This window comes from Rhinopithecus roxellana, chromosome 1 (genome assembly GCF_007565055.1).
Source record: "Rhinopithecus roxellana isolate Shanxi Qingling chromosome 1, ASM756505v1, whole genome shotgun sequence".
Classification (NCBI taxonomy): Eukaryota; Metazoa; Chordata; class Mammalia; order Primates; family Cercopithecidae; genus Rhinopithecus; species Rhinopithecus roxellana.
In genome coordinates, this window is record NC_044549.1 from 52,960,607 (window position 1) to 52,973,414 (window position 12,808).

The 12,808-nt window shown below is 55.8% G+C and overlaps 1 protein-coding gene across 4 annotated transcripts in view; it reads left to right on the forward strand.

Annotated features, from left to right (window-relative positions):
* The first annotated feature begins 2,643 nt into the window (after nt 1–2,643).
* Nucleotides 2,644–12,808, forward strand: part of IQSEC1 (IQ motif and Sec7 domain ArfGEF 1) — a 128,201-nt gene continuing 118,036 nt past the window's right edge. The window contains exon 1 of one of the 4 annotated variants that reach the window (XM_030926894.1): nt 2,644–3,175. In XM_030926894.1, coding sequence (XP_030782754.1) covers nt 3,108–3,175 — 68 coding nt within the window. In that variant the 5' untranslated portion in view covers nt 2,644–3,107. Of the gene's footprint in view, nt 3,176–9,537; nt 9,674–12,808 lie in introns of those variants that run through there. The other 3 variants (XM_030927127.1, XM_030927019.1, XM_030927058.1) reach the window with 3 other exon arrangements.

Genomic DNA, 12,808 nt, shown 5'->3' on the forward strand with positions numbered 1-12,808 from the left:
GGCCTTGTGGCTGGGGAGATGGAATAGCTGAGGGGGTGAAGGCTTCCATGCAGACCTGCCCTCGCTTCCACTGCTCTTGCTGGGGCTCCCTGTGTCCTACAGGGCAACTGGCACTGAGCACCTAACATATGCCCGGCAGTGTCAGGGGGGTTTTAGGTGACAGCTGGTATTTACTGAGTGCACTCTCTGTTTCAGAAACCATTATGAACTCTCACTTCATGGACTGGCCATGCTGTCCTGCAGACAGTGATGTTGAGAGGTTAAGTGTTATACCCAGGGTCACACAGTTCTGTAGTATCCCTCTTTCCTCATCACGGCCAGGAGGGCAGAGATTTTTATTCTTATTTTGCAAAGGGACAAACTGAGGCTCTGCAAGAGGAAGTAGCTTGTGTAGAGACAAAGGAGTCAAAGATGAGTAAGGAGTGCCCTGTTCTCAAGGATGAGCCCTTGAAGAAGGCAAAGACAGATAGAGTGTGACATGTCCTCAATGAGTGGATGAATGGGTGGATGGACAAATGGTGGATGGGTGATGGATGGACAGATGGGGTAGATAGATGGATAGATGTGTGGATGGATAGACGGATGGGTGGATGGATGATGGATGGATGGGTGGATGGATGGATGGGTGGGTGGATGGGTGGATGGTTGGATGGATTAAGGCTCATTTGCAATGAATTCAAATTTACAATGATATGTAGCAACATATGATATGTGGATGGGTGAATGGACGGATGGATGGGTGGATGGATGGACAGATGGGTGGATGAGTGGATGGGTGGGTGGATAGTTGGGTGGATGGATAGATGGATGGATGGGTGAATGGAGTGATGGAAGGATGGATGTGCAGGTGAGGGAACAGATGGATGGATGGGTGGATGAGGGGATAAATGAATAGATGACAGGAAGGAAGATAGATGGATGTGTGAATGGATTAATGAATCTATGGATGATTCATTGGAGAGGAAGGTGTGTGGATGTGTGAATGTATGAATGAGTGGGTAGAGATACAGCGGGCAAGCAGAGGCTGCTTCCACCCACAAGAGACACTGGGAAAACTTCCCCTACTAGGAGGACAGGCCAGATAAACATTTGAATGGAGGCCCTAGTCTGTGTGGCACAGGGAACCGAGGCCAGTATGAAAAGTGATAGGGAAATAATGTCCAAGGGAGAGTTTCCTTAGGTCAGTGGGGTTCCATGATGGAATGGGGAAGCTTAAAGAAAAAACAAGGAATGGGGAGCCTTGAAAGGTAGTGAGCTTCACATCACTGGGGGTGTTCAAGCAGAAGCTGGGCAGCTGGGCAGCCAATCCCGCTGCATGCTATGGAGGAGCCCCTGTGGCAGGTGGAGGTCTGCTGTGGTGGCTTGTGAAACGTCCTCTGATGACAAGGAGGGAGAAGAATTTGGGTTTCCGAGTCCCCCAGGGAGGCCACGCCCTTTGTAGAAACCTATCTTGCTTTGGGATGAAAAGTTCTTTCCTGGCTCGGGGAACAGAGAAGCATGCAGCTGCTAATCCTTGGTGTGGGAATCCGGCTGGAATCCGAGAGATTTCCCATTCTGCACAGGCCAGGGCAGGGGGCCTGGGGACAGAGCGAGGCTTTGGAGCCCTGGCTCCACCCTCCCTGTTTCTGCCGACAGGTGATGGCCCTCTCTGAGCCTCAGTTTCCCCCTGGTGAAATGGAGGCCCTGCTGCCCACTCTACATGATGCCCAGGGCCCTGCTGGGTGCCAGGTGCTGGGTGCACCTGCCCTTCTGGGGGACTTCCTGGGGGCCGTAGGTGGGGAAAAGTAGATCTGTGAGCGTTGACCTTAATCTGTGAGTCATTATCCCTGGGGGCCCTGCCTGGGAAGCCCCAGCTGCTTGGGCTGGGCTGGGCCTGGGAGCAGCTGGCGGGGACCAGGGTGGGGGCTCAAGCTGGGGCCTCAGTCTGGAAATGCCCTAGACCCAGCCTGGGCCCAGACCCCAAGGCCCTCAGCTGCTCAGAGACTCCAGCCCTTCATCCCACCCCACCCCATCCCTACAGAGAGAAGCCAGCTTACACCCTGACTCCAGCGTGGGCTCTTAGAGCCAGACTGCCAAGGTTCAAATCCCACCTCCACCAATTCCTAGGTCCGTGACCTAGGGTAAGTGACTTCCCCTTATCTGTGTCTCAGTTTCCTCACATGTAAACCAACACGAATCATAAAATCCACTTGATAAGGGCATTGGGAGAACTGGGTGAGTTAGTTCTGGGCCTGAGGAGGGCTTAGGCCAGTTCCCAGGGCTCCACGAGCCCACAGTAGCCTGAGGTGAAACTAAGGCCGGAGGGGGCTGACCACACCCAGCATCAAACAGCAAAGAAGTGGCCCAGCCAGGGCTAGAAACCGTCTCACCCACCAGCTGGAGACCCTCGGGGTCAGCCACTGTCTAGAGGATCAGCCCTGATTTTGTCTTTATTTTGCTTTGTGTCAACCCCAGGCTTTCCCTGGGAGTGAGGTGGCAGAGCAGCCCCTTCCTCCACCCTCATCTTGGCCAGCTGGTTGGTGGGCAGGGCTGCAGGCTTTGGGCTGCGGGGCGGGAGTTGGGTTTAGGCCTCTGGGGAAATGGGGAGGATGTGGGCCCGCCCTCGCCTCCCTGCCCGCCTCCCTCTCTCTGAGCTCGCCTCTCCCATCCCAGACCAGCCTCTGGACGCAGGGCCAGCCCCTGGGCTCCGGCAGCTGAGCTTTTCCTCACTGGCGGACGCCCCTCACCCATCCCGCCCTGAGTGACTCACTGCTCCCCTGGCCTGCAGCCACCACTGTCTCCTGGCAGGAGGCAGGCGCAAGGTTGTGCAGAAGCCACAGGGTCTAGTGTGTGAGGGCCGCTTGGCCAGGAAGGTCTGGAGCAGCTAGACAGGACCAGGGCACAGAGGCTGGCTGGCAGATAGTGGGGCCTGTGGCTCAGCTCTGCAGGGGCCAGTGGCAGCTGGTGCCTCCCCTTTCCCCTGACTTTGGGAGCTTTTCTTCTTCCCACCATGAAGAAGGAAGGGACCTGAGAATCTGTGAAGAGAGCCGGTCCCCGGCCAGGAGACGCTGGGTGGTGGGGCAGTGGTGGTGGGCCCCTCGGCCACTCGCTCCTCCACCGAGCCAGGCATGAAGGGGGATGGCAGTGCTGTGTGGAGCCTTATGTGGAAGTACTGCATCTCTGTGAGGACACTCAGGTACCGGGATGCATGCGTGGCTGCTCTGCCTGGCTGTCGACTGTTGGGCTGGACGGTTTGCATGGCTGTACAGGGTCCAGGAAGGAGCTGGGATGGAGGCAACTGGAGCAACTTTCAGTCTCTGGTGAAGCGGGAGGAAGAGAGTGGAACCATGGCCAGGGGTTGTGCAGCATTTGCCTGGGACCCAGAGCACCCATTCAGGAAAGGAACACCAGGGGCAGGTACAGCATGTGTTACATAACATGCTGGCACAGGGCACAGCTGTGTGATCCTGGCCCTGCCCCACAGCCTCTCTGAGCCTGTTACCCACCAGTGAAATGGGGCTCACATTTGTCCCTTCAGCGCTTGGTGTAGTGATTCCTTCGTGTGACTGTAAATGTCAGTCACTGAGTGGCTGAGGGCTCAACCCGGACTCAGGCACCAGGCTGCCCAGGTTTAATGCTGGCTTTGGCATTGTTAGTGGTATGAAGTGGCTTCACTTCTCTAGTCAAAGTTTTCCATCTGCAGATACTTTCAGGATTGTTGTGAGGATTTAGTGAGGTAATACATACTAAGATCAGGGCCCGGCGTGGCGCCAGCATGCAGTCAGTGTTGGATACGATGACCCTTGCCGTTGAGCTTTCTCCCCAGCTGGACAGCTGTGGGGGGCGGTGGGGGTGTCTGGAATGGTGCCTGCATGATGGGAATGAAAGGGTGGAGCAGAGCTCCTTGGCCCTCTGGGGAGGGGACACCACCCGTGATCGTTCCAGCCTCTGCAGCTGTCAGAAGGAAGGAGACAGGGGCTCAGGAAGCCAGGTCCCATGTGATCTTAGGCAAGGCTGGGGTCTTCTCATCTGTAAAGGGGAACTACATAGGGCCAGAATTTGTATATGGAAGGGCTTAGAGGCAGCCACCTATTTGGAAGATGTGTTTGTACTTGGATACCACCTAAGGGCGTATTTTTTTATTTAAAAGGGTGGACTTGCAACAGGTACAGGATTGAAAGATTGTCCCTCTTTCTGCCCTATCTGGTGTATAAACTTTATAAACATTCCTTCCTTCCTTCCTTCCTTCCTTCCTTCCTTCCTTCCTTCCTTCCTTCCTTCCTTCCTTCCTTCCTTCCTTCCTTCCTTCCTTCCTTTTTGCCTTTCTTCTATTTATCCTTCTTTCCTTGTTTCTTTCCTTTCTTCTTTCCGTCCCCAAATACTTGTGACAGCTTACAGAAAATACCTGAAATAAAATAATTAATAAAAAACATCACAAGCCAGGCATGGTGGTGCGTTTCTCTAGTCCCAGCTACTCGGGAGGCTGAGGCAGGAGGAATGCTTGAGCCCAGTTCAAGGGTAGTGTGCGATGATCATGCCTGTGAATAGCCACTGCACTCCAGCCTGAGCAACACAGTAAGACCTCATCTCTAAAAAAAAAGAATCCAGAGTGGGAAAAGCACAATTTAGAATAGGATGTCATGAGCTAGGGTAGAAAAATAGAACAGAACAGATATATACAGGGTCCTGAGGTTCTTCTGTTGGTGCAAAAATTGCCAAGTTTCCTGGCAGCCAAAGGGAAAGGGGAAACCCAGCCACGCAGTTTACTCTCACTGTAATAAGAAACTATAATTACAGTGGCCATAGTTGTCTCTGCTGCTGGGTGAGAGTGTCTGGGGCCCTGGGCCTCAGCCTCAATGGCAGGCCTTGGGCCTGGGCAGGTTTGAGGGAGCAGGGCAGACAGTGAGGGCTGAAGTGTTCTCTTGGGACGAGGATGCCGGCTGGCTGTGGGAAAGGAGAGAGGCAGAGTTCAGCCCTGGATTGAGTCAGCGGCTGCCTGCCCCTGCCCCAGACCCCAGGATAGACCTCCTGGGTGGGTGACTTGGGAGCTGGGCCAGGTGGTGGGTGAGTCCTGGACTTCGGTGAGTGCTCCATGTGCTTTTCCTTGTGACCACAGCTGTATTTTCCTGAGTCCCGTTCCGTCCCAAGGTTTCCAGGGATTGGCACTTTGGAAACCTCAGGGCTTGTCGACGGAATGCAGAGGGTTCAGCACTGGGAGACCCGCCATGCCCTGTCCAAGGGTGATTCGCTCGTTCCCTCTTGGCTGCCGTTTGCCCTCATGGTCTGTAGGAGAAGCAGCAGCGCCTCACAGAGGCTGACATACTGGCCTCTCTGTGCCTCAGTCTCCTCATCCACGAAGTGTGGGGATAATGGCACGGCCACCTGACAGGGCTGTGGGGCGGGGCCTTACAGGAGGGTTTGTGGCTGTCAAGTGGTGATGGGCAGGTAGCTTCACGGGGGTGTCATGAGCACTGGCAGGTGGCCTCCTCACCACCAATGAGAGGAGAGTGGCGGGGTGGGTGTGGGTACCATAATTGGCACTGGGTTTGCCCCAAACCCACTCTTAACACCCATAAGTGCCAGGCATCCCTGTGGTTAGCTGGGGAGGATGGGCCTTGGGCTCCAAGAGAAGCACTCTGCCCTCCTGACCCCTACCCCATTCTGTTGAGAGTCCCCGAAAGGACTAAGGCCACGCCCCAACCAGCCAGCCAGCCAGGAGCAGGCCCTCTGCGGATCCCAGCCCCCTTGGCTGCCAGGGAAGCCCTGAGTCAGCAGGTCTGTGGCCTGAGGCGGAGCTGCCGGCGGCCACAGGGACAGATTGGAGGGTTGTGATCGGACAGCGCATAGTTTTCCACTTGCGTCTTCAGATTCCCCTCCGAGTGAGCCTATTGCCCCTGGCTGGGTCCCATTCACATCTGGAAAAGCGAGAGGTGTGTGTGGAGCAGCTGTGGGCCTGCCAGCCCTGGCCCTCTGCCTAGGGGTTTGGTGATTGCAGTTAAGGAGCCAGGAAAAGGGTCTCTGGAACTTTGGCCCGAGGACTCTGAGAGGGATGATCCTGGCTGCAGGCTGTATCCTGGACAGAACAACTTGGGAGCTGGGCACCCCAGGGTTTAGAGCCCACAACGGTAGGTTGTGAGATGTGCAGCCCTCGGGCAAGTGCTAAACCTCTCTGGGCTTGTTTCCTCACCTGTAGAGTGCGGGGGGAGCCATGACAGCTGAGCGGGCTTCTTGGCAGGTCACCACTGGGTTCTGTTGGCTTGGCATCCAGCAGGGTGCATGGTTGTGGCATCCACTCCTTGTCCTCTGAGTCTCAGCATGGGGGCTGGGGCGCATGATGAAGTGGGAGGCACACAGGCTCAGAATTCAGGCCGACCTGAGTTCAAAATTGGGTTCAGCCCCTTCCTACCTTGAAAGTCACTTTTAGAGATGTTCTGAAGCTTCCATGAGATGATGCCTGGAAGCCTGCCCTGGCTGCAGTAGGTGCTGCTGAGGCATTGGCTGTTTGTGTAACAGGCAGCCTCCCTGAGCCTTTGTTTCCCCACCTGTGAGATACATGTGGGGATACAGTAGTTCTGGAGGGTGGATGAGACCCTTCAACAAGCTCCCCGCCCCTTACCTCCCTGCTTCTTCCCTGGCAGGCCTTTCTCTGGGCACTCACCTCTGGGCCCCTGGCAGACAAAGGCCTTGCTCTGGGTACAAGGCAGTGCCCTGATAAATCCACAGCCCCTCTCAGGTCAGGCAGGAAGATCACTTTTGCATCTGGCATTATATTGGAAAAGAAAGATCGTTTTGTGCCTTGAGAGCCAATGGGGCGTTTGAGCCTCTTGATGGGCCAGGGCAGCTCGCCTGGAACACATGGGGCCCAGGGTGCTGGTTGGTGAGGAGTGGGGTGGCCTTGGCTGCCCTGGCCCTGCCCCCATCTGCCTTCCCACCGTGGCTGCATCTGGGCAGGAGGGCCGTGAGCAGCTCAGCTGGCAGCCAGTCTTTGAGAGCTTCCAGGGAGCTTCCTGGACAATTAGCCATCTGATGCCTCTCTGCAGGAGGGCCAGAGGGTGTTCCTCTTGGGACAGAGCACTCACCACCTCCCAGCCTGGGCCATGCCTAGGCAGCTCTGATGCAAGGACATTTGTTCCCACTTGGAACTGGCACCATCCTTCCTACGGTGCCCGCTGCCACCCACCCACACACTGAAGGGGCCTGGCCCTGCGCTCTGAGCCTCATGACCCATCTGCTCCCCACCTCTGGACAGACTGCAGAGACCAGAACTCCTTGAGGCTGAGGAAGGGGTCACCAACCTCCTCCTACTTACCCACACCTTCTGGACACACCCTGGCCTGTGCCGTCTATCTCCGGGAAGAGCCCAGAGCTGAGTTTAGGATGGGCAGGAGGTCCTGGGCAGAGCAGAGCAGAGCCGCCACTTCTCTGGCTCCGGGCACTGCCTGGAGCACACATAAATTCCCTCATGGCTGCTTTCCCCTTTCACTCATGGGCCTCACCATTGCCTCAGCCCTGCCAGCCTCACCTCCCTCTCCTCAGTTTCCATCTCTGCTGGTGGCTGCCGCCCCCTCTCCCTGCATTGAGTCTTTGTGCAGGGGGTGAAGACCTACTCTGTGCCTGGCACTGTGCCAAGTGCTAACTATGTGTTCCCACATCCAGCCAGCTAGCGCCCACCCTGTGAGGGGCACTGTCCCACAGCACAGAGGAGGACCTGAGTCCAAGGCTTTGCGTTATTGGTTTCCTCACTGGAGTTGTGGATGAGGCTCTTCTTGGCAAGCACCGCAGGGCAGCACTTGTTGCCAAGAGCTCACAGCCCAACAGCAAGGCGGCATGGGCATGAGCCACTCTGGCGCATGGGAAGAGGCTTTCTTCCACTGGTCAGCAAGCAGTTTGCTGAGCACCTATTGGGTGCTGACGCAGGCTAGACCCTGGGGATACAGCAGTGAGTGAGGGGAACACTTGGGCCTTCTGGAGCAGATAGATGTTCAGGTGAGAGAGAAACGATAAAAAGAAAATAAACAAATGAAGATGCCTTCAGGCAAGGATCAGTGCCAAGAAGATAAAACTGGGAGGGATGATGGAGTGATCAGGGGAGAGGGAGCCACATGGCCTGGGGAGGTCAAGAAAGGCCTCTCCCAGTGGCGATCAGTGGACGAATAGATAAACACAAGGTGGTCTGTCCATAGCGTGGAGTATTATTCAGCCATAAAAAGGAATGAAGTTCTGGCACATGTTACAGCACAGGTGAACCTTGAGGACATCATGCTAAGTGAAAGAAGCCAGACACGAAAGACCACAAAGCGTATGGTCCCGTTTCTAGGAAATGTCCAGAACAGGCACATCTATAGAGACAGGAGGTAGGTTTGTGGTGATCCAGGGCTGGGGAGGGGTTCTTTTTGAGTGATGAAAATGCTCTAAACATAGATAGTGGTGATGGTTACACCCCTCTGGGAATATACTATTAATAAAATCATTGAACTATGCAATTTAAATGGGCAAGTTATATGGTGTGTGAATTATATCTTAATAAGACTGTTTGAAAAGAAAACAAAGGCCTGTCTGCGGCGGTGGCCTTGTGTTGAGAGTGACAGGGAGGAGTGAGTTTGTAAGGACCTTGGGGAAGAGCGGGCAGAGAGAGCAGCCAGTGTAAGGACCCTGAGGTCTGTGTGCACCTGCAGGAGAAGCATGGAGGAGGAGGCCGGCAGGGGTCGGGAGGGAGGGAGGAGCAGTCACCGTGGTGGCAGGGCCAGATCCTGGAGAGGCCTTGAAAGTTGACTGGGGTGGGGGAGCCACGGCTGGGTAACATCACTGTGCTTTCTGTTTTAAAACCGTCACCCGGACTGCTGTGAGGAAATGAGACTGTGGAGAGGGAGTGGTGGGGCGTTGGGGGCAGGGAAGGCCGGTTGAGATGTGGCGGCCGGCCACTGTTTAGATGAGAGATGACAATTGAGACCCAAAGAGGGAGACAGACAGACTGGCCGGCGGTCGCACTGGGAATTCAGACAGGGACAGAGTACTCCTGGCGGGGAGGAGGCTTCCTGGAGGAGGGGCCTGGGCCTGGACACTGGGAATGTCAGGATGGGCTGGTGGTGGCTCTCTAGATGGCACCCCTATGGGGGATGTGGGGTACCCTGCCTGGCCATGGGGAGACAAGGCTGGCCACCCTACCCTGGCACCAACCCTGGGTACCCTTTGGGCCCAAGCTAAGTAAGTAGGGCACCCTCTCTCCAGGGACCCCGTCACACTGCCTTTGTGCTGCCGGCTCCAGCTGGCCCTCCATGAGAGTGCAGTGCCCGTGTGGCCAGAGATCCAGCAGGGGCCTGGCACTCTGAACAAACCAGACTGCCTGGAACTTAAGTGGCCCTGAAACACAATCAGCCACCAGAGACTAGCCAGGGAGGTGGTTGTATTATTTATTAACTGGGGCTTGCCCAGTGAAGCCATTTGGGCTTGCCAGACCTGGAAGAAGCCCCCTCAGCAGTGCCTGGGGGCCTTTTGGAGAGCAGGTGGGTGGGGGCCCCAGGGTGCCTGGCACCCTCTCCCCTGGGTGTGGTTTCCTGGATGCCGACTGAGCAGGGAGGAAGTCAGACGTCAGGACCTGCTGTGGGGATGGACCCACAGCTCATCCCCTGGGGCCGCAGAGGCAGGCCAGCTGCTGGGGTTCCAGGGACACCTCCGCCCCCTCCACTTTGAGACTGTGAGTACCACCCACCTGGCCCGGGGAGGGGACCTCGGCAGCCCTGAGAAACCTGTGAGGGGCTGGCGACTGTCAGGGCAGCCTGCCGTGGTGGGGGTCTTGGGGGCTGTCGTCAGAGTTTTCACTGTTTCTCAGAGGTGTATTCTGTGACCGATTTCTCACTGCCAGGAATGCACACAGGCCCGCCCTGGGCCCAGGAACACCAGGTGTTTCCCCACAGCAGCAAGGGGAAGTTATTTAGCTCACATGTGCATTAGACCAGCTCCAGACCGTTAGGACTGAGAACCAGGGCCCCACAGCCCACCTGGATGGCTGGGAGTGTTGGGTCTCTGCCTAGGGCCCTCACAACCACCCTGAGAAAGATGGACTTTTGACAATGCCCAGTTTACAGCCAAGTAAACTGAGGCCCTCAGAAGTCACACACCAGTCAGAAGTCCTCAGAGGCCCTCAGAAGTCACACAGTTGCCCAGGGCTCTTAGAGCATAGTTGGTGTGTTTCCTTCCCACACTGCTGCTCCCCCAACCCCATGGTGCATAAACTTTGAGCAAATGGAGTTTTACGACTGAGGGAACACAAGGCTTCCCCAAGCTTTGCTGAGGAGACACTGCCTTGCACAAGTCTTCCCTGCCCCAGGCTCCCTGGGGCCATTTCCCATCTGGCAGTGCCCCAGTGTGTGTCCCCCCAGGAGACCCTTGACCCACTGACAAGTTGAGTTTCTTTCTGAAATGATCCAGAGTAGAACCTTGAGGATCTGCAGATCCCTGGGGCTGGGAGGGTGTTGGGGGATGGTCTCTGGGTTCTGAGCTGTAACCCCTGAGCCCGACCTCTTGGGGTCCTTGGGCCAACAGCCCCTGGCTCACTGGGGTCATCGGGGAATTCTACAGATGGGTCAGAGGAAGCTTTTGCCGACCCAGCCTCGGGGAGCAGTCTGGGAGCTCTCACTCCTGTTAGCCAAGCCTCCCCCATCCCAGCCCTGGCTCTTGGGGGCAGGCAAGATGGAGAGCCCTTTCCTTAGGCCTGGAGCCCAACCCGTGGCAGATGGAAAAAGTGAGGCCCAGTGATAAAGAAGTAATGGGCACCTTCACTCCTGGCCCCACGCTGCAGACAGAAGGCTGCTCAGTGCCCTGAGGGGTCAGTCACTCTGTCTCAAATCCCAGCTCCCCAGTGTGTCTCAGCCATGTGACATGGAACAGATGTCCCAACATCTCTGGGCCTGGGTTTCCATATAACCCATGGTGAAAGTCCTCCCTTCCGGGGCTGTTGTGAGGCTTACATGGGGAAGCAGGCCTCAGTGGGGAATCTCCCTGTGGGCGTAGGTGACTCCGGATTCCCATCTCACTGAGAGATTTACCAGGGCACAGTGCCCCTCAGGCTGGGTTAGGGGAGGCTTGATGACCCTAGTGAACCAGGGGCTGTTGGCCCAAGAACCCCAAGAGGTCGGGCTCAGGGGTTACAGCTGAGTCCAGGGCTCTGGCCTCCAGCTCAGCTACCTCCAGCAGCAACCTGCCTTTGTTGGACTCCAGGGTGCAAGCTGGGGAGCCTGGCCAGATGGCTGCCCACACCTGTGTTCAAGGCCCAGCTGAGGCACAGGGCAGAGCAGGGCCCCTGCTGCCTGCCTGGGGACCTCAGGGGAGCCCATCCTGAGGCCTCGTGTCCTTACCTGTGAAATGGCCAGGTGTAACCAGGAGCCTTTAAGCACTCCATGACTCTGTGCAGAGTTTCATGCACATCATTCATTCGTTAATTTAGTCATTTGACAAACATTTATTGGGTACCTACTGTGTACCAAGCACTGTCTTGTCTCTGAGAGTACAAAGGTGATAAACCAGATAAACCATCCCTGCCCTTCTTGGTGTTGGGGAGTTAAGCGATATATGACTAACGCAATGCATGCATGATAGGTCATGGTGGGGACATGTTCTGTGAAGGCGAGTAGGGCAGAGGAAGGAGATAGGCAAAAAGGAGGGGTAAGCGGTTGGTTGTATTTTATTTTTTTAATTTATTTACTTATTCATTTATTTTTTGAGACGGAGTCTCACTCTGTCGCCCAGGCTGGAGTGCAGTGGCGCAATCTCGGCTCACTGCAAGCTCCACCTCCAGGGTTCACGCCATTCTCCTGCCTCAGCCTCCTGAGTAGCTGGGACTACAGGCACCCGCTACCACGCTCTAGGGCTAATTTTTTGTATTTTTAGTAGAGACGGAGTTTTACTGTGTTAGCCAGAATGGTCTCGATCTCCTGACCTCATGATCCACCCACCTCGGCCTCCCAAAGTGCTGGGATTACAGGCGTGAGCCACCGCGGCCGGCTGGTTGTATTTCATTTTAATGGACACATGTCAGCTATTAAAAAACACCTGCAGGCCATCAGGCAGCTGAGGGAAGGTTGGAGGGTCCACACTGTGGCCTTCACTCCCTGAGTCCCTTGTGGGCCAGGCCAGTGTGAGCTGTCCTCTGACCTGCTTGCAAGGGTGAGCTCATTAGCCCCATCTGAGGGACTTGCAAACCAATGCCCAGAAATCCCAACCAGTGTAACTCCAGTGGCTTCTGGGAAAGAGGTGAGAGGACCCCGCCGACAGAGTGGATATCTGGACTGTACTCAGTGTGTGGGAGCATCGAGGTGGTTATCAGCTGGGCCTGGGGTGTGGTCAGGCTGTGGTTAACAGCCCAGACCTTGGGAGGCCAGGGCAGGCAGATCACTTGAGGTCAGGAGATCGAGACCGGCCTGGCCAATATGGTGAAACCCCGTCTCTACTAAAAATACAAAAATTAGCCGGGCATGGTGGCGGGCGCCTGTAATCCCAGCTACTGGAGGGGCTGAGGCGGAGAATTGCTTGAACCTGGGAGGCGGAGGTTGCAGTGAACCTAGGTCATGCCACTGCACTCCAGCCTTGGAGACAGAGCAAGACTATCTCAAACAAACAAACAAAACAAAACAAAACAAAACAAAAGCCCAGACTTTGGTGGGAGTTTCTGTTCTGCTGCTTTCGTAGCTAATGTGACCTGGGGTGTGTTGGGTGCCATCTCTGAGCTTCAGTCGGTCAGTGAGGGCTCTCTTAGTTGCAAGTGACAGAAAATCCGAACCTATCAGGCATAAGCAGAAAAGGGGTTTCGTTGCCTCCTGGAACTGCAAAGTCT